Below are 27,883 nucleotides of genomic sequence, written 5' to 3'. Positions count from 1 at the left end.
AGAACGTGGGGAAGACGATTGGGGAATTTAGATTTTTTGCACGAGAGTAGACGATGGTGCTGCAACGATTATTTTACTAGTGGTGGCTGAAGAAAAAGGGTGGGGGGAGTGGTGGGGTGGGTGGTGGTGGTTGTTAGGGTTTTATGGATATGGAGGATGAAGTGATGATATGAAATTATAAATTTTCTTTAACATGTATTTTCCATGTAGGCTTGCCAACTTAATTATGAAAACGTCCACGTTAGCAAGAACAATGTCATGTCAGTAAGAGCAATGCCACGCCAGCAAAAGAACTAACGAAGTTAGGGTCCGTTAAGTGCGGGAGTGCCCAAAACAAATAGAATGAAAGTTGGGAATGGTAGGTAGCAAATCGAAAGTTAGGAGTGATATTAACCATCAGGTGAAGATGAAAGTTGGGAGTATTAAAAACCAATATCCCTTTCTTTTATCATAGAAAACCAAAGATTGAGATAACAAACAAATCCAAATCTTACCGATAAATCTAAACAAAATACATTCAGGATGGATATAACGAATTAGAATTAAAAACGTCTGCTGGTTTTAGACGAATATCGTATTGGATGATATCCTATTTGGTTTTGAGCATCCATACTAGTTTATCTTAACCATACATCGAAACAGTTTTTTTTTGTCATCGGTTGTATAGAAGTTTTCTCTGATTTTTATATTAATTTTCAACCTTTTGAGTGATAATATAAATAAAAAATGGTTCAAATAACAATAAATAGTTTCCTAAGAATGATAAGAATATCATAAAATTTGAAGTTAGAAAACTAGGTGTGCTTGAAACTATGTGGGGGTGAGTTAGTTAAGAAACAATTTGGTATTTTGGACACTTTTCAATCTCAACCACTAGATCATAGATATATTTTTTCTCTTCTCAAAAAACTATGTATATTTTACTTTAACCCACCCCAAAATAAATAATAGTTAAAATAGTGAAAATATATCTTAAAACCCCGACAGGTAATATTTATCAAATTAACGGCTACACACGGTACCCGTTAGCAAACTATCCTGACATGTACGAGATGTCGTTTGACAATTCTAATATAATTAAGATTGAAATAAGTTAACCAATGCTATACTTTATATCTCTAGTGGAGTTCGTGACATGACGTGGTTGGAAGAGAAAAAATTATATCCAAAGTTCATAATATGCGCACCTAGTATGAACAAATAGTGGGTATCTGCCTTCCTTCCCCCCATCATTCGATCCTTTTTAAAGTTTAAGCCATTCTTGCAAATCAAACCCCACAATGTTTTTTCGTCTTTTCCACCAAATTTACATGCTTATTGTATTTAATAAACACTTTAACAAAATTTTATTTGATAATTAGTTAATAGTTAGATACATATATGATAGAAATAATCAACAATAATAAGGAGTTTGTGAACAATTATTATCAACTTAGTTTATTTATTTGTTTTTAACAGCGAAATCTTTTAACTTTTGTTCAGTGGCGAAGCTTAGACGTATACTCCGAGGAGTCTGAGGAGCTGGACTGAATATGTTTTAAAAAAAGTTCATAAAAGAGGGGTCGGACTCAAAATTTCGTTCAAAATCGGGTAAATTTGGACTACATAGAAAAAAAAAAGCGGACGAGAACGTGTAAATTTACACTATCGCGCAAAAAACAGGGACCAGGGCCACCCCCGGCCACAACTAAGCTAAGCCATTGCTTTTGTAATTTATGGCACTTGAACACAATACCTCCAAACCCTTTCAACCCAAGATGTTTAAAAACTGTCTTCGCCAATATAACACAAACCCATTGGCTTCAATTTAGTTGACACCAATTTTGATTAAACTTGCAAAATAAAAGCATGCCTGAAGCTAATGAGCTTCTGCTCAACTGGCCGGCTTTGAAGGGGAATTGAAAATTTGGACAGGAGACCGTAAGGTCTCAAATTCGAATTCGATCCCAATTGAGTTTTACTGTAATGGGTCTTTGAGCGGCGAGTTTCCCTATAACTAAAGATGGTGAGCTTGGGCTACCAAAGATAGCTAGGGGTTTTTATTGGCTGGTCGTTAAAGAAAAAGAAAGAAGAAGTCCGCCCGAAAAACCATATTAGTTAAAAAAAACAACAAACTAGATAGCATTTTTGTCTTGTATTTTTTTTCTTTTTATATAAAGAGGGTAGGGTTGTTCACGAACTGAGTCGAGCCGAATGCAAACTTGCTCATACTTAGTTTGGTTTGAAAGCAAGCAAAACTGAGCGGATTGAATTTAAAGAAACGAGCGATATTTTTATGCTTGGACTTGGTTTGGTTTGAAACCGAGTGGCTTGGTTCGGCCTGGTTTTGCTTGATTTCGTACAAAGTTTTTAATTTTATATATCTAAAACTCCAAAATATCATTAATTCAAGACTTTCAGTTTTAAAATATCTAAACTCCCAAATTTAAAATGTCTACAACTCAAAGTTAACAACAAAACATATATAACACGAGCGGCTAGAGTTTATATTTGAACTTTGAAGTCAACACAAAAGAGAGAATTTTTAAAAACTTAAAAAGAATAGTATACTTTTATATATATACATAAAACTAATAAATAAAATATAATTCGAGCAAAATGAACCGAACCAAACTATGCGAGACATTGCTCGTGCTTAGCTTGTTTTTAAACCGAGCCGAACGACTTACTTCCAAACCAAGCCGAAATCAAACGAGAACTTTTTCGAGCAATTTTCAAGCGATCGAGAAACGAACGGCAAACAGTTTGAAGAGCCCTAAAACAGGGACATCCATGTTCTCATTATATATGTTAGGATGCGTTGTTTATTTATCTATCTAGCATGAGATAAATTTAAATAAACTATAGGCTTATCTATCTTGTCATCTATGGTAGACCTACTGTATGTAGGGGTGTTCACTGCGCCAACCTGATCGGGTTTCAGGTTATTTGGGTTAATCGGGTTTTACTTGAAAAAATTATCTAAACCGCAACCCGACCCTATTAAGGTTCGGGTTATTCGGGTTCATGTTATTCGGGTTTCGGGTTAGTGGGTTAATTGAGTTAGCCATGTTACTTTATAATTTTTAGTTGATTTTTGTGTTTGTAACTTGTAGGCTACAAAATTTCTCATTCCACTCAATTGTCAATTTCTTTTACAGGTAATTATATTATAAATACATATATATGCATGTAAACGAACCGAACAAACATAAACAAAGGCATGTCCGTGTTCGTTCATTTAATTGTTAACGAACACAGATTCTTAATCGAACAAATACTTGTGTTCATGTTCGTTAGTTAAAAACTAAACATGTTTGTGTTCGTTTATGTTCGTTCATTTAAAATTTAAACGAACATAATATGAACATAATTAAACAAAGAAAAACGAACATGAAGGAACATATATGTACATACATAACAAACACAAACACACATAGACGAACATAAATGAACGCATTTATATAAACACAAACAAATATAAACACATATTAGGGTGATATAATTTCTAAATGAAAATAATAATTAATAGGTTTATATTAATACTAGTTTTTATCCCCTTGTATTACGGGGGTTGTATTTATTTTTCGTGTCTAATATATTTTATGGATTTTAATCTTATTTATTGTAAAAAAGTTAATAATATACTTATGGTTTAATGATGGAAATGTTTCATAAATAAATGAGATGTTATAACTCATTTAAAAGCTATGAGTTTGGTAAGACCTGTCACACCCAACCTACGACGGAAATGCCGGGGCGAACTGACTGCTCACAGCTTTTCAAAGGTTACTATCATGCAATAATAAATGTGACAATATCTATTAAGTTAATTAAATAATCAAAAACATCAAATACAAAATCCATATTTCAAATAACTAAGACAATACAAATATATCAAAGTCTATAATCTTGTTTATTCTCTCTAGCGTGCGAGCCAGCTTGAATATCAAATGATAACCTGCATATGCGTTGAAAATAGAATGGTTTTGTCAACACAAGGTTGAGTGAACAATACACCAGTTTAAATGTTCATATAGAAAATAAGTATTCGCAACAAGTCATATGAGTATAACAAATTAACCAAATAAGCAAGTATAACTGAGATGTCGAGAAGCACAGAGTTATAACGACTGGCGTATGATCATACTAGACTGAGATTATGTTGGACCTCTCCAAATGCGGAAGCATACAAAGCAAGTAAGCAAGTAAAGTATAAGTTGTTAACACATAAGACAAAGTTGCAGTTTTGAGTATAAGTATATATAAGAAATATAATTTGTGCATATGTCCCCAAAACTTGAGAAAACGAGTAAAAAGAGGGGAATGTGGTACTCACCTCGATAGACGAACAAGGGAATTAGATAACAATAAGTATGACGAAAGTGGGTCACGCGTGTTGACGATAAAGCCTAATAAGGATAATAGAATACGAAAATACTAAGTTAATGAAATAGATCGATTAAGAAAGCTCGATAAATATAATTATTATTAAGTCATACTATATTCTCGTTAATTAAATAATATTTTATCTTATAAAATATTATATGAAAAAAATAAAAAAAGAAATCTCTAGTTTTATAAACAAAGTACATTACAATACTTTATTAAAGATTATATAAGTACAACTCATCCTTAATAATATTATTGATTCATTAAATCCATTTAAAAGTGTATTATAATATTTTATTATATATAAATATTCATATAAAAGTAAGACACATATTTTATAACTAATTAATTTGCCAAAAATATAAGTATAGATAAAACACATCTTAATATTATTATTATTATTATTAGTTTTATAAATATATTTATAGTTTACTTAATATATGTTTATATCAAAATATTATGGTTCATGTTAACTTATATATATACATCATACACATATATACACGAACGAAAAACGTGAGAAAAATAAGTATTGTAAAGTTGGTTTTTCAATGAAATAGTTTTAATTCAATATATCATCATTATTATAAATACTTAAAATGAATAATAATAGTACTTTTCCAAAAAAAAAAAAAACGGGTGCAGGGATTGAACCTGCGACCCCAGCCCCTTTAACGAGTGCACTTAACAACTGAGCTACAAGGTACAGGTTCTTAAGAATAGTTTCCATAAATTAAAAATACAAGCCGTTCATAAAAAATTGGTTACATAAACCCTAGAAAATCTGATTTGATCCATCCGTCTATAATTGATCAAAACGGGTTTAGGGCTTATGATCTATAGATAAACGCGATCGTAACCATACATTTATTACCTCAAACGAAGGTCCAACGGGGGAGGGCGAGATCAAACAGGCCGGCGGTGGTGATGACCAAAAAGATGATCAAAGGGTTAAACTAATCCAATTAAATAAGGGGTTAAGGTCGGCCGCTAATTAAAGAACATATCTTTGCGTTTAATTGAAATATCATCAACGATTTCATGATTAACACGTTAATGCAAGTGTCGGCTTTAATAAAATGGAAATCACATCTGTTTGATATTATTAACATGTTAGGGTGTCGGTTAAGCCGCGTTTGAGATAGGTAACAGATTCGCAGATCAAAACTTTGGTTAGAAAAGGATTTGTTAGCTTAATTTGGTGATTAATTGAGTCGGGTACAAGAAAACTAATATGTAACATCCTAAAATTTCAAGTAATAATATTATTTCTTATAATAATCAAGTTCACTTGATTTGGTGAAGAAATAATAAAATAATGAAGGAAAGATAAGTATGCTAATTAAGGAAATTAATCATGGACTAAAAAGGAAAGATGGGCCTTAGGTCCATGGGCTTAAGGGAGTATAAATACCCCTTAAACCCTAAATCTTCCCATTTCCATCCATTCTACACTCTTGCCTACACCATAAAACACACACTTAAGCCTAAAACACCTCCATAGCCGTCGGCCACCATCCGAACCCAAAACCAAGCTTTGTAATATTGAATCTTCGATCATACAAGTAAGCTAACAAGTCCTAGATCACGTACCAAGCTAAACACGGTTCGGAGAGAATTCCAAAGGTACGTTTTAAGCTTAAAGGTTACATTTTTATGAATGTTTTGCCATGAAACTTGACCCTAGGATAGATCGGGTCTAAATGTTTCATAAAAATACAAACTTGATGATTAAAATGGACAAAATGGACTCATAGGTTTAAACAGTTCATAAAGGAAACCCTAGATCTAGCTTAGAACGTTTTAACCCTATAAAGGTTTGAGCTTTATGTCTAAAACGGGTTAGATCTTGAAGCCGTGGTGGTAACGAGCGTAAAACAGTTTTGAATGATGGCAAAAAGGGGTTAAAAGTTCATGAATTGAACCTTAGAACAGTAACTGAGCAAGGTAGGAACATAAAAATGGAAAGAGGAGCTGAACTGGGTGTTCTCGGCCAAGATTGAGGGTTTTCGGTCAACAGGCAGTCAACACGAGAGTTCTCGGTGACCATGTGTTCTCGGTCCGAAATATGTGTTCTCGGTAACCCTGTGTTCTCGGTCAAACACATGGGTTTCGGTCAAAAAGGATTTTGGTCAAACATGGGTTCTCGGTTAACATAGGTTCTCTGCCAAGAGTTCTCAGCTGAACCAGTTCCTGTTAGGCCTGAATCGGTTAGGCATGGCCTAACTAAATCCACAAAACTTAAAGCTCATAACCCATCTAAGCAACAAGCCCAACTTAGAAAATAAGTTCAAATGTTAATGGAAAATGTGTTAAGACAGTTAATGAAAATAAAATTTTTTCAAGCTGACCTGGCAGCTTAACCCCAACCAGGGGCTCTGCCCCTTGGACCCCGCTAGGATCTTCCGCCCTTAGAACCCCGCTGCCAGGGGCGCTGCCCCCGGACCCCCGTTCGTTGAGGGTTAAATAAAGATAGAAATACAATATGTGTAGTAATAGTTAATTGATACATGTAAATATTATACAGTTAGCCGTGCACAGCTCAAAGAAGGGAATAACTATTAACGGTGAACGTAACCGTGTTCAGGTGAGTTTCTAGCCCCATTTATGTGTTATGTTTTCAGGACTGTGTGCATACTCGATGTGATTGTTAATACATTTATCCTAAGTGATAAGTGTATGCCTTACGTGATTATGTGAATTGTAAGAACGATTGCTTGTCGGTTCGTGAACGATCTTCGGATATTGCACATGCTGTCAAGTGGTAATGCTATGTATGAAATATAAATGATATGTATGTATGTTAAGAATGTAAGAGATAGAAAGGTAGAAAAGGGACTGGACCCTAATAATATCCAAGGCAGAAAAGGGACCGAGCCCTTTAATAATCTCGAGGCAGAAATGGGACCGGACCCTGATAACTTCCGAGGCAGAAAAGGGACTGGACCTTAATAATATCCAAGGCAGAAAAAGGGACCGGACCCTAATAATATCCGAGGCAGACTAGAATAGAGTAAAATAGAATCTGAATTATGAAAGTATGAATGAAGTACGCATGTATGTATGTAAAGTATGTTATGTTATTAACTAGAACTCACTCAGCGTAGCTGACTTTTAGTATGCACGCAGGTGTGTAGAATGAGACAGCTCGCTTGAGAGGAACACTTGGCATTGAATAAGAGGCTGGCATCGGAAAACGTTTATGTTTAATATTATGTTATTTTGAAAGACAAGGTGTTTATTCTAAGACAAGTTATGAATTAATGTAATGTTTATGAAAGTTTTTATATTCCGCAAATGTTTTTATTAACTCTGATGACTAGAACTATGTGAATGAGTAAATCCAACGTCCAAACGTGAGGCACCGGTAACGGGGCCTTACATAATGTGGGTCGGGTTTGGGTATAAGCGTATCCAGGTATAATATGGGTTATAACAAAAATTACAGTTTAAACCCTAAATTTTGAAATCGGATACAAAAGAGGTTAAACTTTATACTTTGGGCTAAATTTGTCATAAAGTGAGAGTTATAAATATATATATTATAAAATTAATTAAATAGTAGTATACTAAAAATTGATCTTCTCGATAAACGTGCTATTTTAATAAAATAACCGGAACATCAAAACGAGTCGGATATATAATAAAAATATAAATCCGGAAAAACCCAAGTTGTTACAAGACCCATGACCCGCTTATTTCTTTTTACTATAAAATTGTTACTTAAAATAAATAATATCTTTTTCTTAAAAAATTGGATATTAATTTTTAGTATATCCCTATTTTATAAGATTTTCATATCAAGGTGAGATTTTTTTTAATATAATGAAATATTATAATTCGTTTAAGGTTATCTGGGTTTAGTGAAACCCATGCCCGTGAATTCGGGTCTAATGCATGAGAAGCCTTCATTTACAAATAAAAAAATCTGATGGCTTGAGAGAATGCAAGAAGCAACCCGAGAACTTTTACGGATTTCGTTTGTATATATTTAATATTAAGAGTCTTAGTTCTATAGTTTTTCTTTCCTTTTCCTTTTTTTGTGCGCAACATGTATTGTAATTTATTTGCACCCTTATATATTGTTTTACATTATTCGTTTATAATATTATATATTATTTTTGGATTTTAATTTTATTTATTGTAAGAAAGTTAATAATATACTTAGGATTTTATGATAAAAAAGTTTCACAAATAAATGAGATATCACACCTGGTTTAAAAGTTATATGGGTTTAGTGAGACCCATGACCAGCTTATTTTTTTTACTATAAAATTGCTTCTTAATTATAAATAATATTTTTTAAATGGATATTAATTTTTAGTATATCCTTATTTTTTAGGAATTTTATATCAAATATTTGGTGAGATTAATTTTTAATTTAATGAGATGTTATAACCCGTTTAAGGGCTATCTGGATTTGGTGATACCCATACCAGTTAATTTGGGTCAAATGCATGAGAAACTTTCATTTACAAATAAATCAATCTGGTGGATTGAGAGAATTTAGGGAGTTTTCCCTTATATATATTTAAGATAAGTTGTAACTAAACATGAATGAACGCAAACAAACTTATATGAACGATCATAAACGAACGTTCACGAACATAGATGAACGAGTAAAACATGTGCTCATGTTCGTTCGTTTAATTAAATGAGCACAACATATATGAACTTTCTGTCGAACGGTTCATGAATAAGTAAAATAATTAACTCATTTATAAAGTTTACAATATTGCCTTTATAGTGCTTATTTCACATTTCCATCATTGTTTATAAAGTTAAGTATCACCACTAATCGGGTTAATCCGAAACCCGACTTTTTCCATAAATGAACCCGAAACCCGACCCTATTAACAATTCGGGTTATTCGTGTGCCGATTAATACTTTTTAACCATGTTAACCTGGCCCGAATTTGCTTATTTGGGTTCGGGTTGGGTTAATCGGGTTCGGGTATTTTGGACACCCCTAACTATATGTTTGCATATTGATTTTATTAGACCGTGAATAGTGGTAAGGGGGAGAATGAGGGGAGAAGTGTGTCACGTGGCGTCCAGTCAGCAAGAAGATGAATTGTATTTTAGAGCTGTAGTGGTGTGGGAGAGTTTGGGGGGGGGGGGGGGGAGAGGTGTCACAATATTAATGGTTATGTAAATAAAAAATTAAAAAAATCAGATGGGCCCCACATGAATACACCTAGAGACATTACTCGTCCTCCATCTTCTCGGTCCACTTCTCATGAGGGGGATCGAGGGGGGTGTCCCTCCCCATTCTCGCTTCCTTCTCGCTCTCTTTCTCATCCATTACAGACGGTCTTAATACTATCAACCTTTTAATCATTATTTAATCATTACACAATATTAGTTATATGTATGCACTTTCTTTTCCCAAGAAAATAAAATCAAAAGCATGTGCCCTGTGTGTTAGTGAAATATGCGCATAATTTTGGGGTATTATAACGAACGTTTGTGACGCACCATTAAACTTGCGACTTACTAATTCATTGTTATAATTTCGACGAACTTTGCTAGGGAATACAACAAAGATTTGAGACGACTTTAATTTGCAATTCATCTGTCATTAAAAATTGGTCGCTATTTCGCAATGGAATTGCAGAAAAACTCTTTGTCACTGACTATGTTCGTCTACAATATTGGATCATTGCAACAACCTCAATGTTTTGTAAGATATAAAAATGTGTTTATGAGATAGATGAAGAGATTTCACTTGGTGTGGTAAGATTGTCATCAGGCATCCTAATCTAATGAAATATATAAACCTTATGGTAAGTGTTTTTTGGGTTATGGATGCTCGATTGATAATCTGACCAATTTATTTAGAAAACTAAGTTAATGGCGGTGATTAAACCGGCATAAATCGCACTTTAATCTGTATGTAGAAAATTTATGTTGTTCCCACTGAGCAAGTTTTGTAATGCTAATCTAAAATTAAAAATAGATGTCTTAAACTTGTAATTCCTCATCATGAGTGGTGAGAGGCATAACAATAAAGAAAACTGTGGTTGTAGCCCATAGATGTAGGCATTGGTAGTTAATCCTAAAACGAGTCATCAATAAAGTTAAAAGGCTAAGGTGTTGTTTGTTTTTCTGGAAAAGGTCTTCGCAGCCTCTTTTGTCTGCACCGCACAGACCACGCATTGTCATTGCCATTTGCAGACTGTTTGTTTTCTTGAAAACGTTACATTAAAAAACGTCTGCACAAGCTCTTCTTGGTGCATACCCTTTTGAGATCTTCTAAGGTTTGCATAGGGATAAAACACTACAGCCTACCAACACACAATGTCCACCACCACCCACCGTTCTCCACCACCGTCCATCACCACCATCCACCACCCACCCACCGTCCGCCACCACCACCGCTCGCCACCACCACTGTCCACCCTCACCACCCACCCACCGTCGCCACCACCATCATCCACCACCCACCACCATCGTCCGCCACCACAACCACTGTCCATCATCGCCTTCTACCACTACCGTCCACCACCACCCACCACTACCATTACCACTATCATTATCCAGCACCGCCACCACCCACTACCTCATTTCTTACACCACCACTAGTTTATTTTAGCAATCTACCGACGTTAAAAAACAAACAGTCTTCTTCTTGCAGACTGCAGAGATTTGGTCCACCTCTTTTTCTAAAGATGTCTGCAGATATGATCCTCAGACTGCATATATTTTACCTCTTAAAAAAACACACCTAAGTGAAAGTATTTTAGTAAGTTTACTTGGTATGTTACTTTGAATGGTAGGAAATCGAGTTAAATAAAGGAACATCATTTCCAACCTATGATATGTTTTCTTGTTCTCTAAGTTAGAGATAGTATAAATAGATGGTTAGGGTTATGCAATTGGTGTTTCAAGAGTTATAATAAACAAAAAGAGGCATTCTATGTTAGTGTTCTTGGGCCTGATCTCCAATAATTGGTATAAGATCTTGCTGTCTATCGTTTTGAGAGTTGGCGTAAGAAAGGGGAAGCAACCCGTTGTTGTAGGCTTGTAAGAAGGAAGTAGGTAAATATCTAGAATTCGTTTATTCAAAGAAGGTGGAAGGTAAATATCAAGAATTTGTTTATTGAAATAAGGTAGAATGTAATAAAGAACACAATTCTTGAAAAAAGGTAGAAAACAATCAAGAGTCAATTTTTGAAGAGAGAAATATGGTAGTCAAGAGCCAGGTCTTGAAAAAAGAAGGTAAGTCAAGAGCTAGATTTTGAATAAGGAAAGTAGTAAAGAACGAGATCTCAAACATAGAAGGGAGAAAGTTCTGATCCTCTGATCAGCAGAAAGAGTAAGAAACTCGATTCGAGCTATATCAAGAAAGAATACGCGAGAATTCAAGCAAGAGAAAGAAAATTGTTTTGAGTTAGCGCATGAACAAAAAAGTAAGAAAGAGATCTAAAGAAAAAAGAATGATAAGAACGCAACAACAATAAAGAATGAAGAACTAGAAAGAAAGAATAATTATGGCCCATGTGGTTCGATCGAGGACAAGAGATAGGGAACATGTTGATTTCAGGATTAAGGGGGGATATTGGAAGTTAATCCTAAAACAGATGATCAAGAAAGTTGAAGGGACTAAGTAAATTTTTTTAGTAAGTTTATTTGGTACGCTATTTTAAATGGTAGGAAATCAAGTTAAATAAGGAAACATTGTTTCAAACCTAGAATCGGTTTTCTTATTCTCTAAGTTAGAGATAACATAAATAGATGGTCTGGGTTATTGATGACCGTTGTTTGAGTCATGAAAAAACCTAAATAACCTAAGTCGATAGGGTAAATAAGATATCGTATCCACCAGGAGTATGTGGTCAATGTAATCGTGTAACAGATTTATAATATTATGAAGTAGCAGATTTTTGTGCTGATCACACAAGCAATTAGTTTTAATTTAGAATTAATCAACGAACAAGTGAGCAAGTTTCAATAAATTAATAAAAGCAAATCACACACGGGACTTCAAGTAAGTAACTTACAGTAATCTCATGCAACCTAACAGATTAATTATTAACGGTTAACTACAGACTGATCAACTAGAAAAAACCTTAGACATCAATAATTGTTTTACACACGGCACTGGTTATCAAACAGTCCCTGCCAGTGTGGCTCAGTTAAGGGCAATCATATGTTTTATCGTATTCAACCTAATCAAGCAATCCTATGATCAATTATTATAGCAACTGGTAACTAATCGTTCAGATCAACGTAAACCTAAACCGATTGAACACACAGAAATACTAAACATAAATAATCATAGATTAACCATAAACAATTATACATAAATGTTCTTAGTTACATGAGAAAACTGAAAATAATACAAACCTTACATCCCGGGTATGATTCGGAGAAGTTAGCCGAGCATCGACATCATGGAATCTTCAATTATGATGATATGGAACATGTATGTGATCTCGGTATGAATCGGAATGGTGGAATCGCCCTCTTGTAGCTCTGTAAACTGCCAGCCAGAAGTCTCTTTTCCAAACCCTAATTTTATTCTTATATAGGGTTTTAAAAAATGCAAATCCCGTACTTTATTTTGGTCTAGCATATGGTACTCTAGTTTCAGCAAATGGTACTCTGGCTCAGCAAATGGTACTCTAACTTTAGAGTATGATACTCTATTTCAGCATACCATTCTTTAAAGACACCTGATGCACGCTCCCTCTTATGCTCAACATATGATACTCTATTTTCAGCAAATGATATGCTAAACAAACTTTTACCCAGATTCATCAGTTTTGATCATACACTATCACACATCATCCCGGGTCTTCATCCCGTGCTCGTACAGGTCCAAATTAGGTAGTTTAACGTCTATGACCGGAAATACAATAAACACGTATGAAGTATTGAAGTTCCCACAATAAACAGTTAAAACTAATAAATAAACGAACTTAATTATATACAAATTAACCAACCATCAGTTATGTAATTGGTGTGTCAAGAGTTATAATAAACAGAAAAATTCGTTATATGTTCATATTTTTGGGCCTGATCTCTAATAGTATGTTAGTTTAGATCGAATCACGTTGTATCTAATGATGATAGAGTATAAATCTTGTATACTAGTTTATAGTTTTTATTCAGTTTAGTGTGCGATCAGTGGTAATTCATACATGTTTATTCATTGCAGGTTATTGGACATCAATGTTGCTTCATTCTAACTTGTACAAGCACGAGATGAAGTCTCTGGAGATCGACACACAAAAGGGAACAAAACAACTTAACTGGAATAAACTTAATGTTATTTGAGTTATTCGCGCCACTTGAAAATATGAAGACCGGTCCTTGCCAGATATGGCTACACGACTATTTTGTCCTTCGCACTAGATAAAAGGACGTGAGCAGAAGCCTTCGCTCTACGCGAAGGGCTTATAAACGTGAAGAAAATTAGGTTGATCGATATAATCATATTTTACGAACCCTAATGAGTTATGATTCATTCCAGCCGCTTCCAGGAGTCTATAGGTGAATTCCATAGCTCTCCATCACAAATATACCAATCCTTATGGCTTCCTACATCATAATCAAAGATTCAACGAAGAAAATGAGCTATTAATTCACTCAAGTCATTTCCGGGGTGTAGAGTATTGTAATATTTTCAGTTTTCTCATGTTTAGAATCAATTTATATGTAACTATTGATTGATGATCTACATCTTGATGTTTGGTGGTATTGAACAATCAATCGGTTTAGGTTTATTTCTATCTAAATGATTAGGTTTTCAATGGTTGTGATACTTGTTTCATTGGGTTTTCTGATTACTTTGAGTTTTGTAAAGCATACAATTGCCCTTGATTGAGTCATGCTGGTAAGGAACCTTTAGTTACCAGTGTCGTATGTTAGATATTGTTGATGCCTACGATTAAGAGTCATTTAGTTAAACCAGATTTGTCAGTTGATAATTGATTTAATACATGACATGAGATTACTGGTTGAGTACACGCATGAACCTTAGGTGTGGCTTATTGTTTCATTATTGTTTACAACTCGTTTATGTGTTCGCTTAATTTCAATCAACCATTGCTAGTGTGTTCAGCATTCTCAAATTGCATCTTCATAAATTAAACAACTTCATATGTGTTTAAAGGTTACATGAAACACTGACCACTTACTCATCGTGGTTCGACACCCTGCGTACCCTAACAAGTTTACCATGAATAGTATACTTAATTTAATACTGTATTTGACTGGCTCTTCGACACCAATGAGTATCGTCGTTTTCATTTATTTTAGTGTTTTGATCATGATTGTGTGTTTGTTGCTTCAACATGCATATACTATAACAAAGTTATTCCTTTACTCAAAGACATCAAAATCATGAATATTGATCACAACTGATTGACACTTTTCTTATTATTATTAAAAACAAAATACAATGAATAAAAATCAATACACCTACAAGCCTTTTGTAGTTAATAAAATTTAATGAACCGGATTCATTTAAACTTGGAAACATAAACCTACTAAATATCTAATTTAACTAAATGAACAAACAAAGACAATGTTCATTAAATTGTGTTCGTGAACGTTTGATAGGGTGTCTAGTAGCGTCCGTTTTATGTGTGCTAATGATTGTTTGTTTATGTTTGTTCATTAATCTTCTTTATTTTTTAATATACATATAAAACTTGAGCCTCGTCTAATCGGGTCCTATGCAGTTACCCATGTTCAACATGCCAAAGGTCGCCATGGTTACGTTGTTATTGGACTCAAAAGTAATGTCAAACTCCCAATTGAACATATATTAATCCACCTTTACATATTCTAGCAAGACGTATTTAATATTGGAATCACACTTAAAAGACTTGAAATTAGTTTTAATTTGAATAAATAGCACACATTCAAAATTCAATTCGAACGTTTGAGTTCATTTGGAATTTCAAGTTTGCGACTCTTATTCGATTTGAAATTCTAATCAAAATCATGTATATTGAGTCTAATTCGGAATTCTAAACGAACAAATGTGCATACCAAACTGGACAACCCCTCTAATGGGGATTCACCGCCTTATGGGTGTCATGTCTTCGTCCACTTTCATAATCATAACATTGAAGATTTTGTACGATAAAAAAAAAGTTCACACATATGTATGGAGTCAAAATCACTTGTTGTCTATCCATTAACTTCATAAAATACCCAATTGAACGCTAAAAGTCCTATTAGAAAATCTAAAATTTAGGTGTTGCAAATGAACACGAAAACGTGCTTAAACATAATCATTTTACTCTATCCTTGTCGATCAAATTTATAAAATTATATTAGTGACTCATCAACGGTTGATTAAATTTAAACTCAACAATTTGATTATTTTGTCTATCAAGCATGTTATTATCACTCAACAACGGTTGATCAAATTTATCCTATTTACAACTTTAGAATTCACCAAAAAAAAACATGAAAATTTGTAGTTTTGTTTGGCTAACTAAGTCGGTGTGGTGGCCGGGCATACATGTCTCCCACTGAAGTAGTTAAGACTGAAACGTTTTCTCTTTAATTTTAAGTCACTAGTTTTGTAGTCCCCTTTAATGACCAGTTTCAACTCTCAAAAAGAAAAATCATGATATAATCGTGTTATGGAAATCTTGCAAACCCAAGTTTCCACATCCACCAACCCACTAAACTCCAATTTATAAATTTTAAGGAGTCAAATACATACACTTCTGCCTATAAACTTTTAGCCATTATTGACACCCTATTTTTCAAACGTGTGATTATTAATAAGATTAAAAAACATATAGACTTGATTTGAAATTGAAGATAACTTTGATTGATACATGCATACCTTGTTTATAGTTTCTTTTAGGTATATTTTATAGTAAAAACAAGTATTTTTGTCCCCGCGTTGCGGCGAAACGGGTTAACTGCAGTACATGTTCAAAAACTACAGAGTGTTGCGTCGGTACGCATCGCAAAGTAGATCGGAATGAGTTCGATTTTTTGTACTAAAAGTATTGTGGCAAAAGTTTCAATACCAAAAGCCGATGGGCCAATAAGTAAAGATTTAAGTTGAAATGATAAAAGTTCCATTATCAAAGTTGGGAGATAAAAAACTATATGTATATATATATATATATTTATAGGGGGGCGTTATTGTACAAATACAAAATCCTTACTAAATGTGCGAATTAAAGAATTTCACGGTGGCAATTGTGTAAATAAGTTGAAATCTCTCTTTTCACACAAGCCCCCAAATTCACTGTCTACATCCAAAATCCATTTCATCAAACCCCCAAAAGATTCTCTCAAAACCTACAATTATCAATCAATTTCACCATTCATACGCTAAATCATCTGCTAACAATGGCGATTGAAGGTAAATTTCATTATTCAGATCACTTGTGTGCGTGCTCGTATACCTAGGGCTTGGATCGAGAAAAATTGATTTCAAATCTCTCATGTTTAATGTAATTTCAACATATACATACAAATACAAATGATGAAACACTAGTTTATAGTCCTTGCTTCGAACCAAAATAGATAACTAGTCTGTTTATTGCTTAATTTCTTTGTTACTTTGTTTACTGGTTATAGTGTAATTAAATAGAGTAATTAACTTTGTATGTGTATAATATGTATGTTTATGCTTTTGTAATATGTTCTAAGACTGTAGTGTAATTATCTTGACAATTAGAGTAATTATCAAAGCTATAGTAGTTGTTTCGTATATAGTGTAATTAGTGTGAATAAGTAAAGTAATTATTCATATGTTTATAATCAGTTGTTTGTAATGTTAATTTCCCTGTTTATAGATTTTGTAATCTGTTCTAAGGTTGTAGTGTAGTTATTTTCACAACTAGAGTAATTATCCAAGTTATAATAGTTGTTTCGTACATAGTGTAATTAGTTTGTATAAGTAGAGTAATTATCAACATGTTTCTAAGTAGTTTGCAATGTTAATTTGTATGTTTATAGTGTAATTATTTTCACAGCTAGAGTAATTATCAAAGCTATAGTAGTTGTTTCGTATATAGTGTAATTAGTATGTATAAGTAGAGTAATTATTAATATATTTCTAATAAGTTAATGCATTTTCTACACATTCAAACAGATTCAGATGCTAAAGCACTGGGTTATAGTGAATGACGAAGCAAAAAATTCCATGATAGACCACCAGGTAATTACTCTATGTGTTTCTTTAATAACTTTTTCAAGTAATGTAATTATCATACTGTAACCATCAAAACTGGTTATAGTGTAATTACATAGAGTAATTACACAAAGTAATTAGTTATGAACAGAGTAATTTTCATAGTAGTTACATAGAGTAATTAGTTATAGTGTAATTACATAGAGTAATTAATTTTCATAGTAGTAATAACAAAACTGGTTATAGTGTAATTACATAGAGTAATTAGTTGTTTTTTTGGTCTTAGGCTGTAGTGTAATTATTTTTCATGAATAGAGTAATTTTCATAGTTGTTTGTAGTTGTTGCGTATATAGTGTATTTAGTATCCATGAGTAGAGTAATTATTAACATGTGTTCTAATTGGCTGTTTTTGGTGTGCAACTTGTCTGTTTAAGGCTTTTGGAATATGGTGTTAGGCTGTAGTGTAATTATTTTTCATGAATAGAGTAATTTTCATAGTTGTTTGTAGTTGTTGCGTATATAGTGTATTTAGTATCCTTGAGTAGAGTAATTATTAACATGTGTTCTAATTGGCTGTTTTTGGTGTTAATTAAATAGTGAAAAGGAGGAGGAGTGAAAGAATATCCGTGAAAATGGCTTGTAGGTTTTCCAATGATAAATCGTCACCTATTGTTTTAGTTAATGATGGAGAAGAAGCTACAGATGCAAAGATTAGAGTGCCAAAAAAGGTTGTTGATAAAGAAAAGAAGGTTGAGAAGGATGTAGTGATTAAGAAATAGAAGCAAAAGAAAGAGGAGGATGTGGGGAAGAAACGGAAGCAGGTTGAGGTTGACTCAGGTGATGATATTGAATCACCTAACAAACAGTCTAAGAGAAATATTCCAAAGCCAATCCCTAGGAAGCCATTTATAATTTTTGAAAACAAGAGACTTAAGTTGCGTTGCAACCCGGGCAAGTTTGTTGATGTAATAAAGTCATTATCTGAAAAACAAATTGAAGCAGTCAAAAAATAGGATTTGAGAGCATACTATCCTTCGACATAGTTGCTACCCCTACACGTTTAGCATATTGGCTACTCTTGAATTATGATGAAGACAAAAATGAGCTCAATATAGGAAATTGTATAATCAAAATAACACCTTCTCTTGTAAAGGATTGCATGGGGATTCCGATGGGGTGTTTAACAGTTTTTGAAAAGAACAAACCAAGAAAAGGTGTTGATGTTAGAACGGATGAGTTCAAAAACCAATTTGAAGAAACTAGGATAAGTGTTTATAAAGTGATGAAGATAGTTGAAAAAACTTCAGAAAGTGGACGTCTTTTCAATACAAATTTTCTTGTCATGTTTACAACTATGTTGGGATTAATAACCCAGTCTTCAACCGTTAATCAAGGAATCATTAGGTGGATTGAAAATGATTCAGATATATGCGATATGAATTGGTGTGAATACATGATTGAATTGCTAAATAGAACAAAAAGAGCATGGAAGGGTGTTAATGATCAATATTGTGGGCCAATATCATTATTGCTGGTATGGTATTATACTAGAAGTAACTACTAATATACATAATGTTTATTTTTAATACAAACTTTCTTTTCATTAAAAATGTTTATTTATGTATGACAGTTATTGTTTGCATATGAGTATCAAAAAGGGCAGGGGATTAAAGTTCAGACACCTGCAATAAAGTATATCACAACAACTGTGAATGCAATAGAAGAAACACTTTTTCAAGATGAAGGAAAAGACGGAAATGAAGTGGAAAACGAGAATGAGGTGGAAAACGAGATTGAAGTGGAAAACGAGAATGAAGTGGAACATGAGAATGAAGTGGAAAATGAGATTGAAGATGGAACTTATAATGAAAATGAAGGTATGTTATTTGTACATAACTACACTATCATTTAACATGTTAATGAGTGTTGTTTCACTTAATAAACAAAAAGTTAATTTTGTAGATGATGATTGCCACTCCTTAAACCTGGGATTTCAAGTTGGAACAAGCACCCAAGAATATATCAATGGCTGGATTACTACACCAATGGAATTAAAATTAACAGGTGTCTCAGCCTACTTGGGCTTAAACTACAGAAAGCGGTGCAATCAGAGTTGTACAAAAGAAGAAAAGGTAATAGTTACACTAACTAATTTTATAATTACGAGTGAAAAAATATATTTGTAATTACATTTAATTTTGTAGACATGGATAAAGAAACTAAACAAAAATCTTGGAGAATTCAAGAAGATAGTTGGTGACATAAATGAAATGGTCAAAAATGGAGAATCTAACTATTTGGGGAATAATGAGATCAAAGAAATGTGCAACAACTAGAAGAATGAAATTGTTTGGAAAGAAGTTTTTGAAACTGAGAATGTTGAAGATGATATGAATGTGATTAGTTTGAATGATGATGGTGGAGTAGTGGAAGGTATGAAAAAACTAATATGTTTTGATTCACATAATTACTCTACAAAATTAAAAACAAACCATTTTGATAATGTTGAAGGTACAAATGTTCAAGATCCTCCCGAGGAGGCCGGAAACTGTTAATAATGGCGGAGCATTGGAAGGTATGAATGTTGAGAATGGTGGAGCGTTGGAAGGTATGAAAACAACTAATATGTGTTGATTCGCATAATTACTCTACAAAATTTAACATACAATTTTGATAATGTAGAAGGAACAAATGTTCAAGATCCTTCCAAGGAGGCTAGAACTGTTAAAGATGGTGGCGGAAACATTGATACTGTTACTATGAATGTTAAGCATGGTGGAGCATTGGAAGGTATGAAAACATTGATACTGTTGCTACTAATGTGTTTTGATTAAAATAATTACTCTACAGAATAAAAAATACACGATTTTGATAATGTCGAAGGTACAAATGTCCAAGATCCTCCCGAGGAGGCGGGAACTGTTAATGATGGCAACGGAGATGTAGGCGGGATCATCAATATTGTTGCTTTGAATGTTGAGCATGGTGGAGCATTGGAAGGTATGAAACAACTAATATATTTTGATTCGCATAATTACTCTACTAAATAATTACTCTACAAAATAAAAAATACACGATTTTGATAATGTTGAAGGTACAAATGTTCAAGATCCTCCCGAGGAGGCGGGAACTGTTAATGATGGCAGCGGAGATGTAGGCGGGAACATCAATATTGTTGCTTTGAATGTTGAGCATGGTGGAGCATTGGAAGGTATGAAACAACTAATATATTTTGATCCGCATAATTACTCTACGAAATAATTACTCTACAAAATAAAAAATACATGATTTTGATAATGTCGAAGGTAGAGGTGTACAAATCGGTTTTTCTTAAAAACCGGTTTCGGTTTTTAACCTATTTGGTTTTTTCTTTAAACAAAAAACCGGTTTTTTTAACCGGGACCGGTTTAAACCGGTTTCGGAAGCATAAAAACCATAACCGATACAAACCGGTTAGAACCGGTTTGTAACTGGTTTTAAAAAACCGGTCTGAGAAACCGGTTTAAATAACCGGTCTAAAAACCAGTTTGTTACTTGCTGTGCAGCTGCTGCTGTTTTTTTTAAAACTTTTTTGCTGTTTTTTTTAAGAATATGTAGTTTTTATAAACATATCTCAAAAACTACCCAATTTAGCTCGTTAATATATAAGTGGACTCCTACTCGATGAACAAAATATAAAAGATGGGAACAAACCGGTTTAGGAAAAAAACCGGTTATATAACCGAACCAGTCATATAAACTCAAAACCGGTATAAAACCGGTCTAACTGGTTTCTGACCGAACCGGTTACAAAAAAACCGGTTTTCCACCATAACCGGTTCCGGTTTTTTTAGGTTTCAATTACATAATCAGTTTTTTTGTACATCTCTAGTCGAAGGTACAAATGTTAAAGATCCTCCCGAGGAGGCGGGAACTGTTAAAAATGGTGGTAAATTTAAACAATATCTGAGGCGGAATCTAAAGCTTAATAAAAAAAAGATGCCGGGAATGCGGGAGCAAACGGTGAAGATGGTGGTGGGAGTAACGAAAATGCATGCGGAAAAACAGGTATGTTAAGATAATTACTCTAGTTTAATATCAATAACTTTTATCAAACTAAAATATATGTAATTAATATATCAAAATAAAATATATGTAATTAATAAAGTCGAAGGTAGGAATGTTTAAGATGGTGCTAGCAAGGAAAGGAAAAGTGTTGATGGTTGTGCAAAGACATGTATAAAATTATTACTCTACTTTTATAATATGTAATTAATCTGTGACTTTAAAATCCAGAGGATAAAAATTCCGAGTTTATTAAATGGGCTGCTAAAAAGGATCCATGGAATCTAGTAGCCAAAAAATCCCCTTGTATGTATCACTATACAACTATTATTACTCTACTCTATAAACTAATTACTCTACAACTGAATTATGTTATTAGGTGACAAAAAATTGGAAGCTGATATAGAGTCGATGTTAACAAATATGCCATTTCTTCAAACAACAAACATTGAATCAGAGACGACTCCAGAGGGAAAAGCACTTCAGAAAAGAATACCGAAACTAACCTCAGCATTTAAATCACCGTATGTTAAACGCCATGTTGAATTGGGGCAAAAGCTCTCAGAAGATGAAATACTTATATCAAACTATATATTTGCTCCTATAGAAGAAAAGTAAGTACTCTCTACAAATTAATTAATTTTAGCCTTTTGTTTTGTTCATCTATCTAATATTTTAAAAACACAGTGCATTGGTCTATAAGTCTGAGTATCTATCAGTTGGAATGAAAGTGATTTTTGAGAGCTGGAGGTGTTAAAGTTGCTACAAACCTTATAGATGTCTGGATAGAATTACTCAAAAATGAAGAAAGTAAACGAGGCAGATTCTCAGCAAAAATACTTTTTTGTACAACATCAATGTTTGTATGTGATCAAACTACTACTACAATTGAAACAATTTGAAGTGCAAAAATAATTACTCTATTTATATCAATAATTACTCTATTTATATCAACAATTATTCTATTTAAAATTGCAGCCTGCCGATCATTATGATGAGCAGATTAATGATGAAAGTAGACTGAAGTTCTTTAAAAGCAATATGGATGAAGTTATTCGAAAAAATAAAGTGGCAAGCTTAAATGGAATGGGCATGCTGTTTATACCAATGGTGATATCTGATCACTATTATGTATTGGTTTTCCACATGATCGTAGGAAAGATTGAACTGATTGATTATAGTAAAACGGATGAAAACTTCAAGGATATACCAAACATCATGGTAATACTTATTACATATATTTTAAATTATATTGATTACCAAAGCTAAAGTCTAATATATTTTGAAAATATTACAGAGAAATACATTCTGCAACTACTTACAATCTAAGAGAAACAAACTTCATACCAAGTTAAGAGTTGCAGAAATCAAAAGAAAGGAGATGCCGTGGAGGACCGAAATAAACAAGATCGACTGTGGTGTTTATTTAATGCAGCATATGGAGACATATAAAGGTGAAGATGCATGGGTCTGTGGGTTCTCAAATGATGAAAAAGCTTAACAAAAGCAAATCAATGAATTGAGGCATAAGTTTTTGTCAAAGATGCTCTTATCCGACAAAAACAAAGCAAAGGACGAACTCGTGAGTAAAGCATTAAAATTTGAAGGCATTGATCCAACGGAACGTGAGAAATTGAATGAGAATTGCTTGGAAAAGATACTGGATAGGCAAGGAAAGTTTGTATGAAGTTGACAGCTTATATGAATTTGAAGAATACTGTTCTTTTGTGTTTTTCTGGAAAAATTTAGATGTGGCAGGTTGAATTTAGATGTGATGACATTGTCTTGAAGCATGTAATGCTTTTATTACTCTAGAATTTGAAGCAGGTAAAATTACTCTAGTTGTATGCTTTTATTAATCTTTTATTATACTAGAATTTGAAGCATGTAAAATTACTCTAGTTGGTTGCTTTTATTACTCTAGTTATGAGATTGCATGTGATTGTTGACTTATAAAATTGTTTGTCCAAATATCAAATTATGTTATAACAATAACAACACAGGTTAAAATGTTTATTCCACTGGTCATCACAACAATTACTCTAGTTATCAAAAGAAAGTTATATTGCAAACAATTACCGTGTTATAAAAAAACCTATAATTGCAGTATTTTTTTTTCATTCTTTCAAGCATTCATTATACCTTTTATTACACTTTGTAAAATCTTAAAAACAATACAGTATATATCCAGTATAAAACTATGGTCCAGGCGGATGTTTAGGAGGATAAACAGGCATTTTTTTGCATGTTCGAATATCATGACCTCCCTCACCGCACACCGAGCAAACTCTTGATCGTTTCCCAGCACGACTGGCTGCTATTTCTTTTAATGATTTAAATCTTTTGTGAGAACCGCGCCCTTTATTTCTAATACCAGTTGGAACTCGAATAGTAGACGTTGACGGTTGATCATATCCAAGAAGAGAAGCCAACATATCATTTTTCTTGAAAATCGGTTTAGCTTGAGAACCCTCTTCTGCCTTTTCCCTCATGTCATTAATTTGATCTCTAACTTTGCTTAATGCTTCTATGTCCGTGAATAACATATTACATATATTTTCAGTTGCGAACATTATGTCACGGACAATCTCATTAGCCTTATCAATGTTGCCATTAGCAACATCTTTACCGAAAATCGAACACTTGCTTTTATTTGAAACTGCATCCCTCATCCAACGCCTCAAAATATACTTCTTTGGAATCTCATCAATCTCAAAAAAACGCTAAACGCAACAAAAACATGTCGGCATAACAAACCATATTGCTCAAACCTTTTGCAGCTACATGAAGCAGAAAAATCATTATCAGCAACATTGACGGATACCTGTGAAATAATAAGCAGTTAGTTAAAAAAAGCTTCAATAACATAATTACTCTAATTTTAGAAATAATTACTCTACTTACAAAATTTATGGTTTTATTTCAAGAATATGTACACTACCAAAAGAAATTTCTTATACTCTAATTACTCTAATAATAAACAATTAGTTAAAAAAGCCTCAATAACATAATTACTCTAATTATACTCATAATTACTCTACAACTAAAAAAATAAAAATATCTTCTCTGTCACAGTTAGTTAGTTAGTTAAAAAAGCCTCAATTGTTACTCTAATTATACTCATAATTACTCTACAATTAAAAAAATAAAAATATCTTCTCTGTCACAATTAACATCATAATTTCTCTACTTCTATATTTAATTTGTCTACAACAAAGGCAATAAAAATATTATTCATAAAAAATACACTAAAATGTACCTGAAGGAAACCTTTTTCAAAAGCTTCTTTATCTTTAACATAGATTTTTGCATTCGATCCATCTTCAACAATACCAAGGGGATGACATTTGCTAACACTACAATATATTTCTTCTTGAACATCCCAAAAATTGTCTGGGTGTATCTCTTAAGAGCATCAACTTCAAGGTCTGATTCAGTACATTCACCGGGTTTCGTATTCATCGTGTAGTGATCATTTTTTCGATGAGCATATCTTTGAGTTTCAAACGCCATATCAAAATGACTAAAAAAACTCGACAAGAGTTAGTTGTGAGTTCGAAACAAGACCAAAGAATTGGTTTTCACTCTCAGACCTTGATGTAGTACGCATAAGACCCGATAAAGGCTCATCGCGGTAATATGTTGGAATCCACATTGATCTTAAACCAAACATAGTAGATATCCAAGAATTATCAATAAGACCAAATTCATTCACTATTTCGTGCCATGCCATCTCAAACTCATCAGGTTTAATGGAATCTGTCCAAACAATGTTACAAATACGACACTTAAAGTTCTCGTTGTTACACAATGTGGGCCCAACCTGAAAAACAAAAGAAAGATTTAAGATCATGACAGAATATAGTTTGTAATATGAAAGTAAAAAAATGCTTAAAAATATAATTACTCTACTTAAAACATTGTAGTTTTATTTTAAAATCTTTACACTAAATCTAAACTCTACAACCTACAATTATAATAATTACTCAACTTGAGTTTTAATCACAATATAAAGTTATGAACAATCTCACTAACTAAAAACAAAAATATAATTACTCAGCTTAAAAAATAATTACTCTATTTAGAAATTTAACAATAAAACTAACCTTATCAGCTATTTTCTTCATTATATGCCACATGCATAATCTGTGCTTGCTCTCAGTAAAAACGGATTCAATTGCTTGCTTCATGGCGGGATCTTGATCAGTAACAACAACCTTTGGTTGACGCCCAGATGCTTTCAAAAAACATGTTAGTAACCACGTATAGGATTCATTCATCTCCTTTGCAATAAGACCAGCTCCAAGATTAACATTGCGAAAATGGTTATTAATTCCGGTGAATGGAACGAAAACCATCTTGTATCTGTGGACAAAAAAAATCAAAATAAAAGGAAATGTAAAATGTTTGACAATTAAAAAAATAAATAAATAAAAAGAAAGATAACCTTATTTATTGGTATTGAATGTTGCATCGAAGGATATTACATCACTAAAATTCAAATAATTCTTTTTACAAATTTCGTCTGCCCAAAATAATCCAGTTAGACAGCCACTCTCATCCACGGTATAGTCAAAAGAAAAATCATGAAGATACTCTTTCTTGTTTAATAACCGTTGAACAATCATTTCGGCATCAAATTCTTCAATATAGCAATTTATATTTCTTTTAAAATTCTTGCAGTCCGCAGCAGTTACACCAACATCATCAAAACCACAGTATTCTGTCCTCAAAATATTAAATGATTTAACAGGACCTAGATTTAGTGTGGATAAAGAATATAACCTCTTTTGTTGCATAACTATCAAATTTCGTGATGAAGGGAGAAAGTGCATATCTTCTTGGGAAACTAAAGTGTGATTATGTTCTTCAATAAACTTGTTTATCTTATATGATTTGCCACCATCAACAGTACATAATGCAATTTGTGCTAGACAACTGGTTCGAATAGAAGGTCTATTCCTACACTTCTTTTGTTTTTTTCCTTGATGAACTTCTTCAAGAGAATCAAATTTCTTTTGTGGTTTAGATCCCTCTTTTGAACATATAAAATACTTATATTGTATAAAACCATTCTTTTCAGTTTGAGAACCTTTACGTACTGAAAACCCGCCTTTATTAGCATATTCTACATAAAACTGATATGAAGCATCCAAAGATGGAAAAATCATGCCTTCAACTGGTTTTAATGAAGAAGATACAACAAGTTTGAACTTTATTCCAACAGTTATATCTTCTGTTATGTTATCTACATTAAGATCAGTCAAACGTATAATTACTCTACAAAGTTAAAATATCTACAAAAAGATCAAACATATAATTACACTACATATGATTAAATAATTACTCTATTTAGAATTAAACAATTGCACTACTTATGCAGATAACTATTCTACAAAGTTAAAATACCTACAAAAAGATCAAACATATAATTACACTACATATGATTAAATATAATTACTCTATTTAGAATTAAACAATTACACTACTTATGCAGATAACTATTTTACTTATGATCTAATAATTACTCTACTTGTGAAAATAATTACACTAGAGTAAAAACTTGGACATAAGTAATAAAAGAACAAAAATACGCTAAGTATAAATGCAACTACTGTAGTTTCACGAATGAAATTTTTAGATAAATACAAAAACTAATTGATAAATTAATTGAATCATTCAATGAATTAGGTAGCTCGACAAATCAATAAACTAATTACACAAAATAATCGAAGTTGATTGAAACCTAATGAAGAACTACATACCTTCAATTTCAGTGTCCATGTCTTCAGCCATTGAAGAAGTCAATTAATCGAATACACTATAAGATTTGAGAAATTAAGCACTTGATATAGTTATATCGCTAACATAAACCCTAGCTACTCAGCAATGGCATTGTAATCTGTTTTTGAATTGATGGAGATCGTAGTATCACTAACAGATGATCAGCGCTGAAGAAATAGGTGTTTGATTAATTACGAAATTGACACCGCCCAATTCTTTGATTCGTACGTTTAGTACGGTTTTTTAATTTGTATTTGATCTATTCCCTATATATATATATATATAGAAAATGGTTCAAATAAAAATAAGGAGTTTCCTAGGAATGGTAAGAACCAACAAAATTTTGACATTTGGCATTACAAATGATGATGAAAGAACAATTCTAGGAAACTATATCGGTTATTTGTAATTTTAAATCTCAACCATTGATTAATATGATCCAATGGCTATATTTTATTCCTAGTCTTCTTAGAAAACTACTTATTTTTAGGATAACCCTCCCCTATATATATATATATAGGGAATAAATTAGTGTAATTATTTTTTAAAGAAAACCAAAAGTA

General features: G+C 32.8%; 1 protein-coding gene and 1 long non-coding RNA gene across 2 annotated transcripts; one reads left to right on the top strand and one right to left on the bottom strand.

Annotated features, from left to right (window-relative positions):
• The first annotated feature begins 20,032 nt into the window (after positions 1 to 20,032).
• On the top strand, positions 20,033 to 21,595 carry LOC143595294 (uncharacterized). Its single transcript, XR_013146498.1, has 3 exons — positions 20,033 to 20,100; positions 20,175 to 20,797; positions 21,370 to 21,595. It is a non-coding gene; the product is annotated as an uncharacterized LOC143595294 (long non-coding RNA).
• Positions 21,596 to 23,734: 2,139 nt separating this feature from the next.
• LOC143596559 (protein FAR1-RELATED SEQUENCE 5-like) lies at positions 23,735 to 27,332 on the bottom strand. The gene is made up of 7 exons (XM_077075307.1): positions 27,302 to 27,332; positions 26,133 to 26,784; positions 25,643 to 25,901; positions 25,130 to 25,359; positions 24,796 to 25,029; positions 24,294 to 24,360; positions 23,735 to 24,247 (listed from the first exon to the last, which is right to left on the bottom strand). Exons 1-7 carry the CDS (start codon positions 27,330 to 27,332, stop codon positions 23,735 to 23,737), a joined length of 1,986 nt encoding a protein of 661 aa, XP_076931422.1.
• Between the last annotated feature and the right edge of the window lie 551 nt (positions 27,333 to 27,883).

This window comes from Bidens hawaiensis, unplaced genomic scaffold (assembly GCF_021521415.1).
Source record: "Bidens hawaiensis isolate Kalapana, Puna unplaced genomic scaffold, B.hawaiensis_p1.1 tig00001721_1, whole genome shotgun sequence".
Lineage (NCBI taxonomy): Eukaryota > Viridiplantae > Streptophyta > Magnoliopsida > Asterales > Asteraceae > Bidens > Bidens hawaiensis.
Note: the sequence above shows the minus strand (reverse complement) of the source record. Positions and strands in the feature narration are given on the sequence as shown.